This window comes from Dasypus novemcinctus, chromosome 7, assembly GCF_030445035.2.
Source record: "Dasypus novemcinctus isolate mDasNov1 chromosome 7, mDasNov1.1.hap2, whole genome shotgun sequence".
NCBI lineage: Eukaryota > Metazoa > Chordata > Mammalia > Cingulata > Dasypodidae > Dasypus > Dasypus novemcinctus.
In genome coordinates, this window is record NC_080679.1 from 39,086,436 (window position 1) to 39,108,010 (window position 21,575).

General features: G+C 47.6%; 1 protein-coding gene across 2 annotated transcripts in view; it reads right to left on the bottom strand.

The window, feature by feature from the left end:
- The window catches only part of NRP2 (neuropilin 2), a 117,470-nt gene that overhangs the window by 41,079 nt on the left and 54,816 nt on the right, over positions 1-21,575 (bottom strand). For both annotated transcript variants that reach the window (XM_004459897.5, XM_004459900.5), the window contains exons 8-12: positions 17,317-17,461; positions 14,413-14,762; positions 12,202-12,346; positions 7,491-7,607; positions 4,381-4,518 (exon numbers count right to left, since the gene is read on the bottom strand). In XM_004459897.5, coding sequence (XP_004459954.1) covers positions 4,381-4,518; positions 7,491-7,607; positions 12,202-12,346; positions 14,413-14,762; positions 17,317-17,461 — 895 coding nt within the window. The remainder of the gene's footprint in view (positions 1-4,380; positions 4,519-7,490; positions 7,608-12,201; positions 12,347-14,412; positions 14,763-17,316; positions 17,462-21,575) is intronic.

The following is a 21,575-nucleotide window of genomic DNA, read 5'->3' on the forward strand; positions in this document are numbered from 1 at the left end:
GGAGTTTATTCAGTGGCCCAACCTGTATCAGAACAGCCCCAAAGAAGAGTCAACCAGCCTACCACTTATATTTGAAGAAACAGCCACAATTTGTAAAATTCAAATATTTTAGAATGTTAGGGTTCTTGACCTACACCCCCTTGAGCTTCCAGAGTAAATGTTCTGTCCTCTCAATCATAAATATGTAAATGCTAGGCAGTCAAAGCTCTGTCCTTTGATAAGGGGTGCCATTCTAAATGAGCTTTGTTTCTTTATAGCTCTTCCTATCTTGATTTAAGGTACTGAAAAGAACTTGATTAAAGGTACTGAAAAGAAGCAAGACTGTGATCATACTTCATGGTATACAATGTATAGAAGAGCACACATGTCAGGACACTGCACACAAAGGAATTCAGAAGCTGACCTGCTGTGGTTTCCTTTATCTCTATTCTTCTTGTCTCACGCCTGACAACAATCATAACTATTATTTACATAGGATGCTTTTCTGATGGAAAGAAATAGTTCCCATATCATCGAGTACTATTTTACGTACTTAACTTTATTACAGTTGCTCACTGAAGTTCGAATAACTCAATGATAAAAATGCCAGCAATGGAACACTCCCACCAGGGGATCACAGAGAAGACACAGGTCTTGGATCATTGGCTTCTTAGTCTATACCGGAGCAAAGAATGATCTCATTAGCACGGGTCCTGGGGAGTGGCTCTCAGGCTGATGCCCAAAGGTGCTAGAGTAGCACTATTCAGTACAACATTTGTTCTATGTCTGCCCTGTCCAAGACAATGTGGCCATCAAGTCCTTGAAATGTGCCTCGTGTGACAGAGGAACTGAATTTTTAAATTGTATTTAATTTTAATTAATTTAAATTTAAATCGCCACATGGGCCTAGTGGCAACTGAATTGGACAGTGACGCTCTAGACACGTGGACTCACCACATCATCTCAAGGAGCTTCTGCCTTGTTCCTGAAAGACCTGAATCTGAGCTTCCTCTAAACTGCTTATGATCAAAGCACCTGAGAAAATAGGTAAAAAATAGGCTGGCTCCACTACGAGGCCACTTTCTCTGTCATTGCAGCTACAGAAAAGGCAAAGCAGCACCTCAAAGAACGTGGAGCTGGTTCCTCGGCCACCACCTGAGGTCTCTGACATTGGAACAGGGTCTTTGGGGCTGGTATGAACACACTCCAGGCAGCTGCGCCACAAGCAGAGAGCTAAATCAAGGACTTGAGCGCGCCTCAAAGACTATCTCAGAAAAACAAAAACAGTGGAATAAAACCAGTGGGGGTCTTGACTGCCTTAAGCAACCATTATCACTGGCCAAAAGAACAGAACTAATTCCTTACTTAAAAGGAGAAAAAAAACCAAAACAAAATCAGTAAGTATCTGAGGAATGTAAGTAGTTTCCACAGACACTTCTAATCAAATAGCCTGTGCCTGATATTTCAACATGGCTACTTCCTTCCTTTCCTTTACTCCCTTCTCTTCCACCCCTATTCCCTGCGCACTTGATGCAGACACCTCCTTTCTTAAATTTAATTACTATTGTTTACCCATCTAATAAGGAGATAAAACACGGCACACTTCTCTTAAAAGGATAGAACGGTCTCCTCTTTGTGGAGTGGCAAAGTTTGGGGACATAGCCGGCTTTCAGGTTTGGCTTGGAAGGCGCCAGCAACTCTGAACCCATTAGCATTTGCCCTGCCCCTAACTAAGCACAGCTGTTTCCTTTCTCCCAACTGCTCCCCTCAGGGTCCTTTTTTTTTTTTTTTTTTAAAGAAGAAAGGACCACCCTGTACAGAAAGGGCTTTCTATCCTCTTCTGCTTGCAGTCTGATATCCACTTTTAAAAGGAGAAGGAAAATAGGAAATACCAAAAATGGTTTGTAAAATCATCAGAGGATAGAAGGAAGGGCTCTGAGAACAATATTCCGATTTTGCTTTCTGGAGGTAAGCTACAAGTGCCACTTTTTCAAACTTCAGGGATTCCTCTGGAAGTGGAAAATAATTATTTTCCTTCTTAATATCTTAAGGGAGGAAAAATGTTAGATTTAGCAGTTCCTTATGGCCCTAATTTTCTTTCTGTCCCCATCCATTCAGCCAAAGGTTGGAATTCTGCCCACTTCTCGAGCTTGCTCTGAAAAGCCCTCCCAGGCCTCAGGGTATAATGAATCAACTGGAAAGAGGACAGAGACTAGAATTCCCAACCAGTAGCCAGGGTCAGCTGGTGGGCATTCAGGTGAGGGTGAGGACAAGATGAGGAGGAGGCAAGGGTGAAAGGACAAAGGGCAGAGGAAAAGGTCAGGGTCAAGGGGAGAGAAACTTAAGCTCTCTCAGAACTGTCACTTGCTAATTGGCCTTTCTTGGAGTAAATCTGCTTAGAAAAGTCTGAGAGAGGAGTCTGGAATTATTAGAAAGAACCTGAGAACAGTAGCGGAATAAAAGCCTGAAAATCTCCCTACCCCATATAGAATGCACACTTACCCGAACTGCCTCTGCCAAACTGCTCCCTTATATACACACACCCCACAGGCATGCAGACAAACCCACACATATAAACCACAAACGCACTCATACACCACTACAGAGACACACACGAATGCACACACAAAACACATGCAGACAAACACATGCAAATGCATACCCACACAAATACACAAACACATGCAGACCCACACAAATACACGTACAAACACTACAGACACACATACCCCACACACCTTCAGGTTTGGATAAAAAAATGGGGGTTGGGAAAGATAACCAATTAATTGGACCAAGTCTCAAAGGAGAGGAAATGAAATGAAAAATCCAAGCTGGGTTATAAAAATAAGTATTTTCTTCCCAACGTGCAGGAGGCTCATTATATTAATTAAACATTATTGCAGTGAAGGAGAGGGGGAGGGTGATTAAGGCTGGGACTAGGGTAAGTGTTCTCTCCTGTTGCCCGAGGCTGCGGTGATCTTTAGATATTAATCTCTCTGAGCACTCAAACGCTGAAGAGATAAACACTTGAAATATGAAAATGTTTTTCTCTGGAGCAGACGCTGTGACCCTCTGGGAAGGCAAGTGTGGGCTGTGTCAGGAGGCTGGCCCATGGTGCCCTTAAGCGGCTGTCCCACCTCCCACCCCCACGCTGTCCCCTGGCGGTCAGGGGACACACCAGTCCTTGGGGTGAGGGGAAGCAGAGCACCTGAGGACCCCAGCTGAGGTGAGGTTGGGGAGATTGCTTTCCCTTCCCCTTCTTATTTTCTATTCTTGTCCCATTGTAGCCTGGCAAAATGGGATCTACTAATTTCCAGAACTAACCCCTTTCCTCTCAAGTGCTTATAGGAAAATTGAAAGTTGTCAGCCCGTGCTGGCTTGAGTCAATTGTTAAATTTTCTAGAATGTTTGTAGGCCAGTTGTTGAACTTGGTCATTATTAAAATTTAATTATATGAACTTAGCATTAAATAAATTATATAAAAACCAAAAATAATCAGTACTTAAAACTCATCACTTCCTAATTATTTAAATGCATTTTACCAGTATTATGCTCCTAGAGTTATTCCTATCTATTGTACCTGTATGGTGGGAAACTATATCATGCCCTGCGACTGTGCTTCTCTTCTTTGGTAGCAGGAATCAGCCATGGTAGGAGTACTTATGCCACTGAGAGCAGCAAGCATTACAAAGCAGCTCTTTCTCCCTCCCAGAGCTGGTTGTTAAACATTTACCAGGATACCACTGCAAAAGCACATGACAGTGGAGAGAGTAAACTCTTGCTTCTACCTAGTTAAAAGGGTTAAAGGCAATTCCTTTCTATCAACAGTGCTTGGAGGGGTTTCTGAAATCTACCCCTCCAAAACCAAGAGCTTAATATTTCAAGACCTCTAATATTTTCTAGAGGTCAAGTGCTGGCAGCACTTCTAGACCCCCATGGGAGTGGTGGCATTTTGATCCCTTGAGTTGATTTGCTACAGAAGCTATGCTACCCTTGGAGAAATATCAGTCTCAATGAGCCATTTTAAGAACAATACACAGCTTGGATTCGACAAGAGGCTCTGCGATGGTGGCAGTGAAATGTTGGCTATGGGAACAAGGGAATATTGACTTGTCTCATGTTCTAGGACCTCCCAGAGTCCCCCTTCCTTCTTTCTTTGTTTTCTCTTGGCCTCCCTCTGTCCTCCCAGCTTCCAGGCTGTGCTGCAGTCACAAGAGAGGGTTGGGAAGCACCAACCAGCTATTCTGTGGGGTGACGTCTTGAGCAAAGACTCTGGTGGTTTGTGGGCAAAGAGCAGAAGATTGCTCTGCGGTGGGAAGTTACGAAGCTTGTAAGGGAATCTGGGGCTGCAAAACGTGGCAGAGCCTTAACTCTTTCATTGCTTAACTCGCAGTAGCTTACCTGGAAACGTCCTGTCCGGACTGGAGCTGCTGGTCCAGGTACTCCTGAGCCACTTGGCATGGTCGTACATCCAACCACAGGGCTCCTCGGGGAAATCAAAGTTGCAGTTGAATCCTGAAGGGAGCTGCAACTCTTTGTCTAAAAGGGGGAAAAAATAACCCAGGAAGTCAAATGAAATGGGTTCAGAGAACAGCCACCATGGTGCTATTTAAATGGCTGGCAAGGCCTAAGTGGAGAGGAGAGAAAGAAGTGGCTCCCTTTGCTTATTCATGTAACTCATCCTGGTGATGGCTGGCTTTTGGGTCAGCCTTTCGTCTCATCCTTCCCAGGCCTGGAAGCCAAGTCTGTCAGGGGTTCCCATAGAAAGCAATTAAAAATGAGACTTCAGGCTCGAATCAGCCTCTTCTGTCCACCTCAGAGAGCAGGCAAGTGTGAAAACCCCTGTTCCCTAAACGCCAGGGAAGAATGTCTCCAAAGTGACTAGCGGAAGGCTGGTTCCCCAAAAAGTATTATCTCATCCCTTGCCAACCTGGCTCTCAGGAGCAGCCTGAAATGCCTGGGAGGTGCTGGGCAGTGAGAGGCAAGGAACCGCAGAAATAAGGAGGCTCGTTTGCTGCCCGGCACCTATTTGTGACACGTCTTCTGTTTCAGAAAACTGGGACTGCCCAGCACCCCCATGGGGAGGTACTGCCATTCAGGCAACTTGGCATGACAGGGGCAGTACGAAGGGGCCAGCCCAGTCATGTGCCAGCTCAGCCCTGACCAGAGGGAAAATCACTTCACCTCGTCCTGAGTGCCTGGAGGTCAGGGTCCCAGGGAAGAAGAGAGCACTGTCTTGGTGACAGTCCTTAAGAGGTGACTACACCATGGTTGTCCTATCTCCTTTGGCTGTTCACCTGCCTAAGTCAGAAGACTGAATTAAAAAGAGTTTCCTTGGAAGTTTCACCCTGTTGAAAAATTCAGTACGAGCTAGTGACAAACATGTGATTAAGTGGGAGTGGGTGTGGAGTCCGGGAAAGAGAGGAAACACAAACCCAAGTTGGATGCTTGCCGGCAGTGGCTGCAGAGACAGGGGAAAATGCTGGCGAATGCTGGTAGCAGGGAGGAAGTGGGGTCTCTGGCCTCCTCACTTCCCTTCTCAGGGTTCTCAGTGAGGAATTTCCGTGGGGAAGGTCTAGGACGCAGGTTAAGGAAGTCTAAAGGGAACAACAGACTGGTGGAAACAAACAGCTCACCACGGAGGCGAGGAGGGCCTCCTGTGAGGGGAAAGGGCCCTGCGGACCTCGGGGACAGGGTCAGCCTGCCACCAGCTCCTGCTTGTGCTCCCCCTTCCCAACAGGGAATATGTAATGTTTGCCCACCCTTGGCCACAGTCAGCATCTGACGAGAAGAAACACATGGAATCTATTACAGAAGCATCAACCTGTGGCTTTAGAAAAGTTAGCCCTTAGCCCTCACCATTCCCTCCTCCCAACAACTTCTGAATTTCTATTTTTCCGTTCAAAAATACTGAGTAATTCAATATACCATAATTCCTCCCTAATGTTTACATGCATACTGTATCTCAGGAACCAAATTCCACAGAAAGATCTTTTGCACAAAGAGAAGAGAGGAACCACCAGAAAACCTCAAAGGAAACAAATCACTGTAAATGGGACAATTACATTAAAAATAAACTTTAGAAATTTTGCAACAGAACTCTTAAACTTTCCTTTGTCATTTAGATAGAAGCCTCCCCCTACCCCATCCCCCAAAAGCTAACTCCGCAAATCCAATACCATATATTAACTCCCTAGTCATTCTGTCATTCCAATTTTGGTTCTCAAATTCTCTTAAACATATCTTGGAAGATTCTCCAAGTCTCCTTCTTCTCTTCATAAAACAAAAACAAGTTCATTAAAATGTCAGAATTCTGCATTCAACTAACCCTGACCAATGGTGTCCCCCCACCCATACAATACACAAATGAACATTCCCTAAATCATATGCATTAAATTAGCATTTTTCAGACACACAACTTCAGTATTTATTTTTGGCTTTCCTCCCATTCTTCTCTGTAGTCATGTTTTGGAACCATCCACTCAACTGTGCGGTTCCCATCCTGTCAAGTGGCTGAGCGGGCAGGTTTGACAGATTCACCATCCACCTACTGAGTCTGTGCTACATCTTTATGTCTCCATCACTTCCCAAGTCTCTTCACCAATCTTCCCTCATTTTGTCTAATGAACATTTAATAATGATCAGTAATTTACTGTAAATTGAGGCTGTCAAGCTTTAAATCCTAGCCAAAAATGCCAGGTGTTCCAAAACTTGTGGTTTATTAGGAATGTCCTCATACTTGGTGACCATAGCCGTATGATTTAAAATGTGACTTCCTTTTGGGGTCTGCCAAGTACTGTTGTTGTTGGGTTGTTTTTTTTTCTTTGATCTAACTTGGATATGCTTAGAAGATAAAACAGAGGTAATATATTTTCCATGTGAAGAGACTGATCCAAAATCGAGAAGTCCCTTCATTTGAAAGAACAGTTGAGGGTGCCTTTCTACCTTTTTTCTAGGACCTGCACTTACTTCACAGCGGATGTGCTGACTTATAGAACCCTAGTTATTATACTTTCATAAAACCAGCAGTGGTAAAGACACAGGGAAATGCAATTAAGCAATGGTTCACTGCTGAATGAGCCTATCACCCTACCAGGACCAAATCATCCAGATGCTGGCCAAATCTTCACTTGACTGTGCCGTGGAGACACAGCCCAGCAGGAAAAAGGATCACAACTGTGAATTCCAAGGATAAGAATGGTTTTTCTTTAACAGAGGACGCAAAGGATTGAGAGCTAGAAAATGAGACTTCTCAAAGTAGGCGTTCTCTTTGCATAGACCCTGTCTCAGTTCGTGATCAGTGGGCTCAAACCAGCAGTGCTGTGCTGGTGGCCACCACAGCTAAATGCTTCTTTATTGGTTGCAAACAGCCACAGTCCCAACTCCGAGGACCCACATCTCCCCAAGGCCTGTCTTGAGACCCCGGACCTCTAACCCCGATTCAGCCTCCTCCCAGACTGATGGCACCCATGCCCCCCTGGATGGACTATGCCTCTCAGCCCAATCCTTACCATCCTCAAAGCTGCAGCTCTCCCCACACTCTGTGGCCTCCTCGTCGATGGGGTACGGCGTGGTCGTCTCTTCACTCTTCACAGTGGGTCCGAGCGTCTCTACCGTGGGCTTTGAGTCTGTGTAAAGGCCAGGGAAAAGCAGTGAATGCTGGAGCAACGTGCCTTGAAACCCAGAAGGAAGATGACCAAGACTAAGGTTCTTCTCAAAGCACGGGCTTTTACAGAAGAAAAAACAGGGGGTGGCAGGAAAGAAGACACACGCATGCACACAAACCCCAAAATCATTCCTGTACACTGTTGGTGAAGTCGATGAGTTGAAGGAGGATGGTCCCCGAGCTCTAGAGACAGCACAGAGTCGTGGACAAAAACTTGTGCTTTTAACTTCACAGCAGAGGCCAGAGGCCAGCACAAAAGCCATGCAGTACAGTAACGCCTAGGGAAGGTCGACCCCAAGGCGGGGAGAAACCATGCTTTGGGTACTCTGTTTAAGACAGAAGAGTGGCTGATGCAGACACACCAAGTGATAGCGCCTATCAAAAATGGTTCAGGGGAAGCGGACTTGGCCCAATGGATAGGGCGTCTGCCTACCACATGGGAGGTCCACGGTTCAAACCCCGGGCCTCCTCGACCCGTGCGGAGCTGGCCCATGCGCAGTGCTGATGCGCGCAAGGAGTGCCCTGCCACGCAGGGGTGTCCCCCGCACAGGGGAGCCCCACGCTCCAGGAGTGTGCCCCGTAAGGAGAGCCACCCAGCACGAAAGAAAGTGCAGCCTGCCCAGGAATGGTGCCATACGCACAGAGAGCTGACATAAGAGAGCGCAACAAAAAGAAACAGATTCCCAGTGCAGCTGATAAGGATAGAAGCAGTCACAAAAGAACACACAGTGAATGGACACAGAGCCCAGACAACTGGGGGGGGGGAGAGGGAAGAGAAATAAATAAAAAAATACATCTTAAAAAAAAAAGGTTCAGAAAGCCTTGATAGTTAATGAAAGGGAATGCACAGCTGTGGGCTTCCTCGAGTGGGTGCTGGCACTTCTCTAGCCCCCCCCCCCCTTTCACGTGGAAGAGATTCACTTGGTTTTCAGCCTTTTCTGGTCAGACAGAACTTTCCTGAACCTAAGCCAATCCTACAAAACCTTCTGACCTACGGGGTCCTCCTATAATAAGATCATCAGAAGCACAATGGCCAAAGGCATGGCGAGGCCAGGCAGCTTGTGAAGCTGGACCCCTGGCGCTGCTATGCGTGTTTGTACAAAACTGGATGGGAGGGGCTATGGATTTAAAGAACCTCGGACTCCGCTTTGTAAAGTAACTAGTTCCGGGGCTGTGCCTTGAGGCAGGGTGTGGCAAATTCAAAGGCTAAATTGGATTCACACAGCTATTGCCAGTGAGAGAAGTGGACTGGGATTTGGGGAGAGAGTAAAAGAAGCCTAGAGGTGGTTTCGACCTGCCTGGTTTTAAAGGGGCTGCCATGACTTGCCCCAGCAGATTGAGGGCTGAGTGGAGGTGGCCCAGTGTGGCCAGATCTTCTGACTTTCATTCTTCCACAAGAAGCCAAAAATCCAGATGGCTAAAAGTTGGCAGCTTGGTCAACATGTGATAGAAAAGAGCTTGTAACAAAACCCGGCCGGGCCCAACCCAGCCCACAGGCAGTTGGTTCAGACCTCCGCTCAGGGTGATTCAGTCACCCATTCATTCACTTTTTTATTTGCTCACGGCATTCATTCATTCATCAACCATTTATGGAATGAATGACTGCTATGAGTCAGGATGTGGGTGGGGTGAAAGCGGGTTCTAGCAACAAGTTTAGGGGCGGTGTCTTCATCGCAGAGCTGCCCTCCAAAAATGCACCCCAAATAAGCCCCTGCTTTTTTCCTCCCGTTTTCATACCTTCTCCTTTGCACTGCTATACCTGTTTAGGTGCCTTTGTCAGGCTCCCTTCAGGATACCATTTAATAAAGCCAGGAGTTGAAGGAAATCACTAAATAGGCTGAATAGCTTTTTCATGGTCGACTTCCCACCTTTCTGCTATTAAACACAATGCACATAGCCTTCCATACTTCCCCTGGCCAAGTCTGCCTCTAGCTCGCAGTAAACAGCAAATAACCTCCGAGCGTCCTAATTTTTAAGTTCAAATTTGTCATCGTGTCATAGAATCTCAAACTCAATTGTAAAGGAAACTATGGGCGGCAAGGTAAAAAGTAATCGCTTGAAACACAACACACCAACTAGCAAGTAAGGCTCCCTGTCAATTTAGTTGCACCAACTCAACCCAGCTTTTTCCTGCTGTCCTTCTCGTTTCGGAACGAAGTGAACCAAGGATGAGTTGCAGAAACTGACAGAAATTTGAAACGTTTAAAACAAGCCGCACGGCCTAGGGAAACAGTTTCCAGAAATGTTAGGTAGAAAAACGGGTAAGTTGGTTGATGGAGGCAAAAGTTAAGTCCAGGAGAACAGGGAGCCGGTGAGGAAATGAGAGGGCAGGGCACGCAAATGAAAACAAGGAAACAGCAGACAGCCTCCGAGGCCACTGTGTTTGTCCTGGGCGCACAGAGGTAAACTGCCCCTCAAACGGCAACGTTCCTCAGCAATTGAAACCAGATGTCAGGGACTTCAAAGCAAGGAGGCTGAGTAGAGGGTGAGGCGCCACAACTCTGATCTTCTGAAGGAACGGGCAGGCAGGGCTTTGAAATGAGAAACCTGTTGCTGACCATCGCCGCCATGATTTGGGGCAGGTTGGGGGGTGGCATGGGGCACTGGGGGAAGTGGCCATTAGCAACTGTCCATAAAGCAGGCCCAGGCTGAGAGACGCCTGCTGCACAGGGGCAAAGGAAGAAGGCAGGCTTTGGGTCGGCCCCCAACTAGCTGAGCCACCTTTGGCAAAGTGGTTCCCTTTCTCTAGGCCTCAGTTTCCCCATCTGTCAGAGGAGTAGGCTCAGACGCGTGTTTTTCAAAAGCGCATCACAATCCATTAGCAAATGGTGAAATCAATTTAAAAGGTCATGATAAACATTTCTAAAATACGGACTACATATTTCAGAGGGGTAAGGATGAGCACTGCCGCTGGGAATACACATTATAACATGTTTGCTGCGTGCTAGGCAGTGCGTTAAGTATTAAGTATCAGTTTGTTTAATCCTCATAACGACCCTTGGAGGTGTAGACCTAAAATTGTTACCCCCATCTCTCAGCTAAGATAGCTGAGGCACGGGGAGGCTAAGTAACTTGTCTGAGGTTAGGCGGCCACGACTGGCCTGGGCAGGACTTGAACCTGACAATGTCTCCAGAGTCAGAACACTGTAATGCATATACTATACACGTACTTGTGAGTCTGTGGGTGCTGGTGTGTGCATGCATATGTGTGTAAATAAATCAGGTTGTGATATAAATTTATTTGTAGCATGGGTCATGGTCCAAAAAAAGCCTAGAAGCCCCTGGGCCCCTGCAGCTCTGACTCCCCGAGCCTGCGGAAGCCATAAATGAAGCCCGCTGGGTCACTGTTGGAGACAGGTTTCAGCACCCACTGGAGGACAGGTCATATGCCTTGAGCTGGCTGCAGGGGCGCTCGGCCTGGCCCTGAGATGCTGGAGAGTCAAGTGTCTTACTACGAAAACATCTCCATTGGGGCTGCCATCACTCTGACAGTGAGAGAGGCTAATTCGGGCCAAGTTTCCAGCCTGCACCCCGCGATGGGACTCCACTGTTGCACCATCGTGGCCAGAGCACGGGCAGCACTTTCCTCCCCGGGAGGTGAAAGCGCCTCTCTGACATGCCCATATTAATCCTTCATGATGTCCTGCTGCTGGAGCTGGTGACGGGGACAGCAGCAGGGAAAGCGGGACCCTTGGGGTCCTGGTGGCAAGGGGCAGGACGGCCCGGCCTGCTGGCCCCCTGCTGTGCCGGCTGGCACAGGATCAGGCCCTGGGAGCCCTGGGTAGCCCTGCTGAGCTCTTTTCGGCAGGCATGGGGTGCGCTGGGCACGACATGGTGCCAGCTCTGCTGAGGAGGAGGCCAGGCCCGGGAGAGGGAAGGCCTGAGTCCGAAGGACGGGGGGAAAGCGGGGGGCGGGGATATGCTCAGAAGGCTCGTCCTTGCTAGGGAGCATCAGAAGTGCTCCCCCAGGCCCGTGCCACCTGGCAGGAGCAGGGACAAGCGAGACTGCTGCCGCACACTGGGAAGAAGTCCCGTTCCCATCGGCTCCCCCACCACAGGGTCCCTCTTGAGCAACTAAATGCCTTTTACAGATGTGGCTTCGAAATGAAAATGAAGTCTTGTAGCCACTGACATCTGGAGGCCAGATTCAGACATAAACTGATTATTTTATTATCATGAGGGTTTTTTCTTAGGCCTAAATCAACAGCCACAGCCCTCTGGCCTGAAGAGTCAGGGTCTAATTGAATTTGGGTGGGTGGTGGGTGGTTATGATTTATTTTTGAGAGACTCGGGTTGGAGAACTGAAATGATCCTTTCCAACAGACAAAGCACATCCCTTCAGAAAGTGTCCTGAGCCCAGAGGCTGGGGTAGGCCTGGTCTACGGCAGGAGGACACGGCAGGGCCCAGGGCGGACAGGGGTGGTAGGCAGGGTTTCAAGCTGCCAGGCCTCCCCCAGGGATGCCCCCCAGGCCCCCCACCTCGCTCTCGGCGCATCCTGGGAAGCCAGGGTTCTAAGGCACCTGAGCGGGGCCTGGAGGGAAGAGTAGAGGCTTACCTGTCCAGTCACAGCCCAGCACCTCCAGGCGCAGCCCGATACCCGCCGGCGACCACCTCTCTGGGTACACCCGCACGAACTGCGCAGGAATTGGGTCGAACCTTCGCATGTCAGGGGTGTCGTAGTGCATGTTCCCCTCAAACAGCTGCAGGGAGACAGGGTGCTCAGCCCTTGCTGTGTGGGCCCCCCTCCCTGCTTCTTCCCTCTTCCCTTCCCAGCCCTTCACATCCACCCACAAGGGTGGCTGCTGATTCAAGGTCCCTGGGCTATTATGACCCACGGAACACCCTACCCCAAAGCTTCATTTTCAGACCCAGGCTTTTATTCAGTTGGAAGGAGAGCAGGTAAAAGTGGCAACTGCCAGGTTCTGTCTTTTATTCTGGGAATGTTTAAAACTGGGATGTGGCTCTAGTGGTTGAGCACCTGCATCCCACATGGGAGGTCCTGGGTTCAGTCCCTGGTGCTTCCTCAAAACAAAAACAAACAAGCAAACAAACAAAAAAACCAACTCAGGGGAGCCAATGTGGCTCAGTGGTTGAGTGCCAGCTTCCCACCCATGAGGTCCCGGGTTCAATCCCTAGCCCCGGTACCACAAAACAAACAAACACACACACACACACACACACACACACACACACACGCACACAACCTGAGGGTTTGGGGAAGTATTAGGCTCTGGGTCTTAAGCTAAACTTTGCTTGAGAGAAGAGAAGGGAGTTTAGGCTGGCTTGACCCTTCCGAAATCCTCAGCTTAATGAAAAAGGGATGTTCCTTTCCCTAATGCAGGAGAGTGGCATCTTGCAAGCCTGTAGAGTTAGAAAGTTCCAGTTGACTGAGAGCCTGAAAGGGAAACGGCTGCCCCTTTCTCCATGCTACTGACAACATTCCCCTGTCACACACTGATAGCTGGAGACAGCACTTCCCAAACCTTTGCTCAGCAGAGGTAATTCTCTCAAAGCAACCTCACCAAGAACCCTGGTACATGAAACTGATGGCACTGCAGCCAGGTGCAGGACCCCGATCCAGAGTACACTCTGGAGCCAGGGATCTGGGTGAATGGTAGGCTTGGGGGTGGCCAGGGGCCATGGCTGGTTAGCCCCAGGAATGCCTCAGGACCACCCCATTTTGCAGGATGGCATGGGGCCACAATTCCAAAAGGGGGCACTGTCACAGGGAGGGCGGACTCTGGCGCCGGTTAACATCCTCCCCATTTCCAGGCCCCCAAAATGGTCAGGAAGAGCCAGAGTCAGAGAAGCCCAGGGTCCAAATTCTGCTCCATCCACTCAGAGTTCCTGTTGCCAAGCCCCAGGCCTTTCCAAGCCTCTGAAATTGGGCAAAATCTCCAACTCGGCTCTTGTCTCTGCATTCAGAAAGAAAGCAGTTGCTTAGCCAAGGAGGGCTAAACAGAGGCATGCAGTGCCCCTCCTTCCCTCTTGTGAGGAAATTGAGAGGGAACTTGGGGATGAGATTCAGAGGAACCCGGCTGACCAGGACATGAGACAGGAGAGGGACGGAGGCGCTGCACCCTCTCCTTCTCGGGGTCCCTCTGTGCCCTGCATGGGGCGCCGACCCGCACTCCAGAGAGCAGGAGGGGTGGGCTGACCAGCCTGAACGTCTGGCCTGGCTCTGGTTCTTCCCAGCCTCGGGCTAGAGGTGGGAAAGATCTAAGAAGTCAAGAGTAGGAAAGTACAAAAAGGAGTGCAGCAACGTTCAGAAAAACATAGTTATTTTTGGAAGTAAATCCTTAGTTTCTATAGTTTAGCCTCCAAAAACCACATCCCCTTTGAATATCTGGCCAATTTCAAGGAAACTTTATCTCAAAGAGGGGTAGGACTTCATCAAAAGGCAGTGTCGAGGAGCGGCTTAGTGTTTAGGCTCTGGAGTCGGACTTAACGGTGTCCGAATCGTGGCCCTATTAGGCAAAATGTGTGACCCTGGGCAAGACATCAAGCCTCAGTTTTATCATCTGCAAAATGGAGGTGACAAAAGGTTCTACCTTACAGAGATGTTGTGAGGATTAAAAGAAGAGTCTAAATAAGGTATTTAGCATTTTGCCTGGCACAAAATAAATCTCCCAGTCGATAGTCTGCTTTCGTTATTATTACTGGACTGTAGTTGTTTGATGATGACTGTCTGTCTAGATGGGAGCTCTGCACCCCCAATGCTCTCTACCCCACCACCCTTCCCTGTCTGGGGCGAGGAATGGCCTACCTTTGGCTGCTGGGTCCTGGAGTCCTGTATGTATTCCCAGTCCTTGCCGTTGAGGCTGTAGGAGACTTTGAACTTGCGCACAAACGCCCTGGCTTCCACTGCGGTGATGCTGTCTCCTCCGCGGGCCCCCTGGATGATGATGCCCGTCACTGACTTGGGTGCTCCCAGGTCCACCTGCAGCCACTCCTCGCCTGGCTGGGCCTGAGGGATTCTAGGGAACCAGCCCGAGCGGCTGCTGACCAGGCGGGCCGAGCTGGGGCTCCAGAGGTACTCGCGCGTGGAGGAGGCGGAGATCTGGGAGTCTGCTATGAGGCCCGAGAGCATGCCCAGCATGTAGGAGCAGGGGGTGTCTACAGACAGGGAAGAAGATACAAGAGGTCACTGCTGACCCCCTACTAGCTGGGACCACCCCCCGTTAGAGGGAAGCTGCAAAGTAACCCAATTACTGAGCACTTTAAGTCTGCACTGATGGCTTTGTACTTTGAGGCTGTACAGCACTGTGGTTAAGAGCACAGACTCTGGAGCCAGACTGCCTGGGCTCATGACCCACTCGGCCACTTAGCAGCTGTATGACCTTGGGCAAATTATTTCATCATGCTGTGCCTCGGTATCCCCATGTCTAAAGAGGGGAGAACAGCAGTACTTACCTTGTAGGGTAGTTGTGAGGACTCTGTTAGTTACCATATAAAAGCACATAGAATTGTGCCTGGCATGTGTAAATATCTAACAACTGTTATCTATTTGTATTTACAGCATCTAACTGGGTGCCCAGGACTCTTTGGAAAGGGTGTCGGGCATATCTTTTGGGGGACATCAGTTCATCAGTTGCCTCTGATCATCCCTGGGATGATGTATGCAGTGGAACTTAGCGGAGCATTGATTTGTTTCCTGGGTGATCATTTTGCCAACGAGATTGAAATCTTCCTGGGGGTTCACTATCATGTCTTTTTACTTCCACACATGTGATCACAGCTCTTTACTGCCTTGGATCCACACATCTGTTACTGCTACCCAAAATGTTCTCCCTTTCAATCATCACCACACTCACCTTTACTCACCCTAAGCTCAAGTGTCACTTGCTCAGAAAGGCTGACCCAACCTTTCAATCAATGTTAAGTTAGGTCCCCTCAGCCACTCTATTCCAAAGCACCCTCTTCTTTTCCTCTAGACACACATCTGAATTTATCATCATCCAGTACTTACATTTGTTTTTCTGTCTTGCCCACCAGCCTGAAAGTTCCATGACAGTAGAGACCCCCATCTGCTTTGTTCACTTTTCTCTCTCTTCAGCTCCTCAGTAAGTATTTGTGAAGAGAATGAGTGAGTGGAGAATAAATAGTGTCCAAGGAAGGGCTAACACTTGTGCTAAGTGCACATTAAACACTTGCAAATTGAGTCATAGATAAAGACAATCTTCCAGGTTGTCTGCTTCCTCAAATTCACTGGCTCTTTCCTTTTAACCTCCCAGAAAAATGAGTCTTAGCTAAACCCTTGCGAGTTAGTGTTTTGCAGGCCTATAAAAGCCACATGGAAGGGACAGAACATAGGTCCCTTGGTATTAAAATAACCACACCCATAAGAGGGAAGCTGGGTCTTTGTGTCATAACAACAAGGGCAGAGAATTTGTATTGAGGAAATGTGGGTTCAGTTTCTGGGTCTGCTATCTTCTAGTTGGATGACTTTGGGCAAACTGCTTAGCCTTTCTGAGTCTTGGTTTCCTCATCAGTCTTTGCCTTGCCTGCCTACCACACTAGGAAGAGTGGATGAGCTATGTACAAGAAATTGACGTGAGAGATGTAGAGACTATACAAATACAAGGTGTTTTAACTCAAAGCTTAAAACAGTGTCACACCATGAGGCAATCTATAAGAACTGCAATGACTAGGGTGCAGGGCAGTGGGTGCAATGTACACTGCAGACCCTTCCAGGCCAAAGAATCCATCTGTTCCCTCTAGGATGAGTCCACAAGACAAAGGGATTGGGCTGTCCACCATCACCTCTCATCCACACCAGTTTCATAAACTGCACCAGTTTCATAAACTGTGCCCCAGCTCCCACTCTAGTCCTCTCCAATCTGCCCTCTATATTACAACTTTGGGGATCAGCTCACATGCCATACACACCCCCTTCACTTTCTCTTTTGGTCCCTCTGGTCATTGTGCTGTTGAACACTGCCTGGTGTACTTCCCTCTTCACAACAAAGGTCTATCTGCCAACTCAGCTCAGACTCAGCTCAGTTGTTAAGAAAGTCCTCCCTGTCTCACTAGGTCAACTCTCCAACAAGGTACCTCCAAAGACCATGGGCCTTTGCTTTGAGGTATTTTATCACAGTTATGATTTAACATTTATTGGTGGGTTTGCTTGTTTATGAATATGTCTTCCCAACATAGCCATATGCCCACATAGAACAGGTTCTGTTTTACTCACCGTAGTATCCACAGTGCCTAGCATAGCTCTTGGTCCCCAGTTGAAGCAGTAGAGACCATTATTTGAGAGCAAGGGCTCAAGACTCAAACTGCCTAGGTTCAAACCCTGGCTCTACCACTTGCTGGCTGGATGACTTAGCTCTCCAAGTCTTGGTTTCCTCATGAGTAAAGTGTGAAGAATAATAACACCTACTTCATAGAGTCCTGAGGATTATAAAAGTTAACATACCTTAAGTGCTTAGAATGGAACCTGATAGACAGCTTAGTTTCAAAAATTGATAGCTAGTAGAAATAGATCCTTATTAAATACATATATACTGAATGAATGAATGAAAAAAACTCTGGGAGGACTTGAGCCCTTCAACCAATCCTCTGGTAAGATCAGTTGGTGCAATCATGTTGTTTGCAGAGGGCTGATGGAGGGAACAGATCCTAGGACACAGTCACTCCCCAACCTCACTGGAGCACCCTTCCTCACCTGTGACCCGACAGCCAAAGAGCTCCAGCCGGAGGGCGATGCCTGAGTGCCAGGTCTGAGGGCGGATCCTGACGAACCTCGTCAGCAGTGGTGTGTGCAGCTTGTTCAGAACCACCTCGGTAGCATCACTGTTGGCTTGAAATACCTGTCACACGAGATGGGAAACCACATTATTGAAATCCCTGTTTGCTCATGCAGTCTTCTCTGGAGGGGGTGGGAAAGTTCTGTTGAATTTTATTTCCCTCAAGCTTAAAAATAATCAGAGGGCTTGTTGTTTAGGGCTTTTTTAGAAATGCCATGGAAAAAATTTAATTTCTCACAGTGCTCTAACTTGAAAACAATAAATGGTTTTCACAAAAACTTTTGGAGGGAAGGAAAATTTTGCCTCTGGGCTGAGAGCAAGCAGAGGAAGGAACCTTGAAAAGAAAAACACTTCAGAAGCTCAGACCAAAAAAAAAAAAGATGAAGAAGAAAAAAGAAGTTGAATATCCTTGAAAAACAGAGCAGAAATGTCCATCCTTTAGGGTGGCAGACCCCTTATTCACTAGCTTGAACTTGACACTCTCTCTCTGTCATGTGGTTGGCATATAGGAAAATTTTCGGGACATTTTATAATAGTAAAGTGTTTCACAATTGTTTTTGTTAGTGACTGAGAGGCTTCCCCCACTCCAGAACGAGTGAGTGGGCACTGTCTACCCCCAATGCCCCTGTGTCAATCAACACACTCCCCCGTCTCTCTGGTCTTTGTTGTAGGGTCAGGGTTGCAGACAGTACCTCGGAGGCCTGCTCTGGCTTCGCTGTAGTCCCGCCCTGCAATGAAATTCATCCCGGTCCCCATCTGACCATGGGAGATCTTATGGGAGGAAAGGCCTTTTGAAGTAACTTCTGATCCACTGTGGTAGAAGCAAGTCCTACCTTACCAGATGGCCTAAATCAATAACTGCCATATGGACCTTATGCTGCTTTGTGCTCTCCATTGGAAAAAAAAAAAAAAAAAAAAAAGAATTGGAGCAAGTGTATGTGAGTATCTCTCGGTCTCCCAGGGTAAGGGTGGAGGGAAAAACCAACAACTAGTCAACCATCACTTCTAAATTACACCTGCCATAGCCATAACAACCAAGTGACTAGACATCTACTCTGCACAACCAGCAAGTTCTCCTAGCTGGGGGAGTTATGTACTTCAGCTCATGATACCCAGAACACACCAGCTGTCAGAGGGCACTCAAAAGATAGGGACAAGAAGACTGGGGAAAGTGGCATATCTGAATATCTTTAAGCCAGTCACTGTGTAAACACAATTATCTCTACAACACCCTGGGAGAAAAGTATTATCATCACCATTTTATTGATGAAGAAACAGGCACACAGATGTCTTTCTGGACCCAAAGCTCTTGTCATGCTTTTAGGCTTTAAGCTGGTAGTTTCTCATCTTTTAAAATGAATCTGCAGGATTTATATTGGTGGCTGAGTCATGGGACTCTTATGGTCTGCAGGCTTGAGTTAAATGGAGGTAGAGTCACTGGCCATATGATCCCACCTTAGCATGGTTTTGGGTAATGGCAAAGAGCAGCACAGAGGCTTAGAGCCAATCAACCACGTAGTCCTTTCTTCTCCATGAACTCTGTCCAGGAACTCTGCTATGTGGCCACCTTGAATGCTCCAAATTTCCCGTTTGGAAAGGGCAAAAGTTAAAGCCATTTAATAACACATCACTGACAGTGGGGGTAAAGAGACATCACACATTTTACAGCCAGTGAAGGGAATTGGCTTGCTTAAGATAAACAGAGGAGGAGAGAAAAGGAAAGAACCCTTAGTTCCTGGGCCCTGCCCATTGAGTCTCAGGCTCCTGCCCAGCCCTCTACCTTACTACCTTCTCTCCTGCCCTGGGGAGCCATCCTATGCCTGGTCCTAAGGCTGTCAGTTTTCTCCTCTGTTGCAGATCACTGTGAGCCCAGGGAGAGGGCTGGTTCTCTATTCTCTCCCAGTTTAGATTGTGCTGCCTCCTTTATAGTGATTGAGGATGAAGAGGTGCAAGAAGATAAAGCAAACAAGGGAAGGCGAAGGGCTCAAGGAACAGAAGGCAAGAGGGATAGAGCTGGATGCCCAGGAGAAGGCCTATGGGAAGAAGTGCCGAGAGGGATGACTGGAAGGGAGCCCAGGAAAGCTTTGCCCTCACCATTCCCATCCCTTGGCTGCCCCAGTGCTGGTAAAGAGCTCTGCATTCTGCTGAAAAGGAGGGAATTGCTGAATCCATGAAAAAAGATTAATCAGTTCTAGAATTCAGCAGAAGGCAGAGGTTATTTGTTTTTTTGTTTTGTGTGTGTGTGTTTTGCTTTGCTTTGTTTTGGCAAGGAAGAAACAAATACAGCACTCTGCTTATTTAGGATGGGTGCTGGGAACAGCAGGGGCCACGGCTAGACTGGCCCTCTCGGAAGAAGGGGATGACGGCTGTGTGTGTGGCCTCCATCAGGAGACGCTACAGAGTTCACATGGGGGTCGGAGCAGGCGCAGGGGGCGAATATGCCATGTGAATACATAATTGGAATTTTGAGTGGATTTGAACTTTAACACAGCTGCTAACCCACAGCACACATGCCACACTGGCACCGTTTAGAAACACAGCATGTCTTATGTGTTTTTAATATCCTATTTTTTCTTATCTGACCCCTTCATTTCTCAGCCTTGGCAGACAACATGAAGAAACCTTTTCTTTTTCCCCCTCAGTCAGGAACTGATATCATCTGCGGGCAGCCTTTGGGGACGCTGGCATGTGTGTGGCTGCACGTGGGCCTGTGGGGGCCCATGTTTGGTGCCCCTGCCCAGGGATGGGTGTGGCCTTCCTCGGGATGGGCGTGGTCTTCCTGGGGACATGCATGCCTATGGCCACAGGCTTCTGGTGGGCTCCCCTGATCTCTGCTTGCAGTGGCAGCAATCAGAAAAGAAGGCAAGTTCATGGTTCATCTACTCTAGACAACTATTGGACTACTCAAATTGAACTCACTTCTGCCATTCCATTTTGCTCACTCTTCTCCCATACCTGGAACCAACTGAAGGCTCTTTTCAACTTGCCTTCAAATTACCCTTCCTGTTTCGAAGCCTAGTTCCTTCTTGGTTTCTTGCTTGCTCTTGACCTTGTGTTCCTATTTGCTCTCTGGACCCTTCACAGAAGGAGCACCATCCTATTATTAAACATTTCTTAAACCCTTCACTGTGAGTGTGGCATAGTGGGAAAAAAAAAAAACAACCACTGAGCAAGGAGCCAGGGAACAGTCCCTGCTGCTAATTAACTCGTATCCAGGACCCCCATTTCTTTCTCTGTTAAATGAGAGGATTGTATGAGTTGATTTCTAAGTCCTTTCTGACCCCTAGATTCCAAGGCTTTCTTCAAAAGAGTTTTCACATCTAGCTTGCCATTTGAACTGCCCCGAGACTGTCCACTTCTATTGGGGAATTTTAGTCAGAGCTGTCCCTTATGGTCTAAGTGCTTCTGAAGACAAGTGCTGTGGATTTTTATACAATTTTAATAGTGCCCAGAACGCATCGTGAATGCTCCACTCATAGGGAGAATAGACCTTGTTGATGTGTTGGTTCAATAACAATTCAAATTATTAATAACAAAGAGTAATGAATAACGCCTTAGTCCTTACATATTGTCTTTCGCCCAAAGATATCCAAGTGCAATTTATGAAAATCCATTTTTAATGAAATATTAAGCAGTTTCTATTTCTCCTGACCCAATGGATTTACAAGGTCTCTATTTTTCTCCCTGCATCTCCCTATTTATAGCTGGTAGATGCCATCATATATTATACATCTTTATGACTTTCTCAATGCTTCTGTGGTTTCCAAATCACCCTTCATATGTTTTCTGATCAAACTCCCTGAGATGGATTCTTGGCTTCCAGTCTAAGCATTGCAAAGTAAGGGGTTGTATGCATGGGAAATGATGCCAGGAAATTGGTTTTATTCCCTATTCCCTGCCGACTCCTGAATCACTATAGGCAAATCAATAAATCTTAGATACCTTGGTTTCTCCTTCATGAAAATAAAGTTGATAATAGGCTTGCAGATAGCCTAAAGTTTACCAGACTTCCTTGCTGGCTCCAATGCCTACACAGGCTAGATGCTTGAATGGAAGCTAAGCCACAAATAACAAATGGGTCTTTGGACAATTGGGAGAGTTCAAGTTCTGAAAGCCACTGGCTCCCAAGTCCCACCTCAAGGTCAAAAACTTTTAGGCCATAAGTTTGCCATGAGAT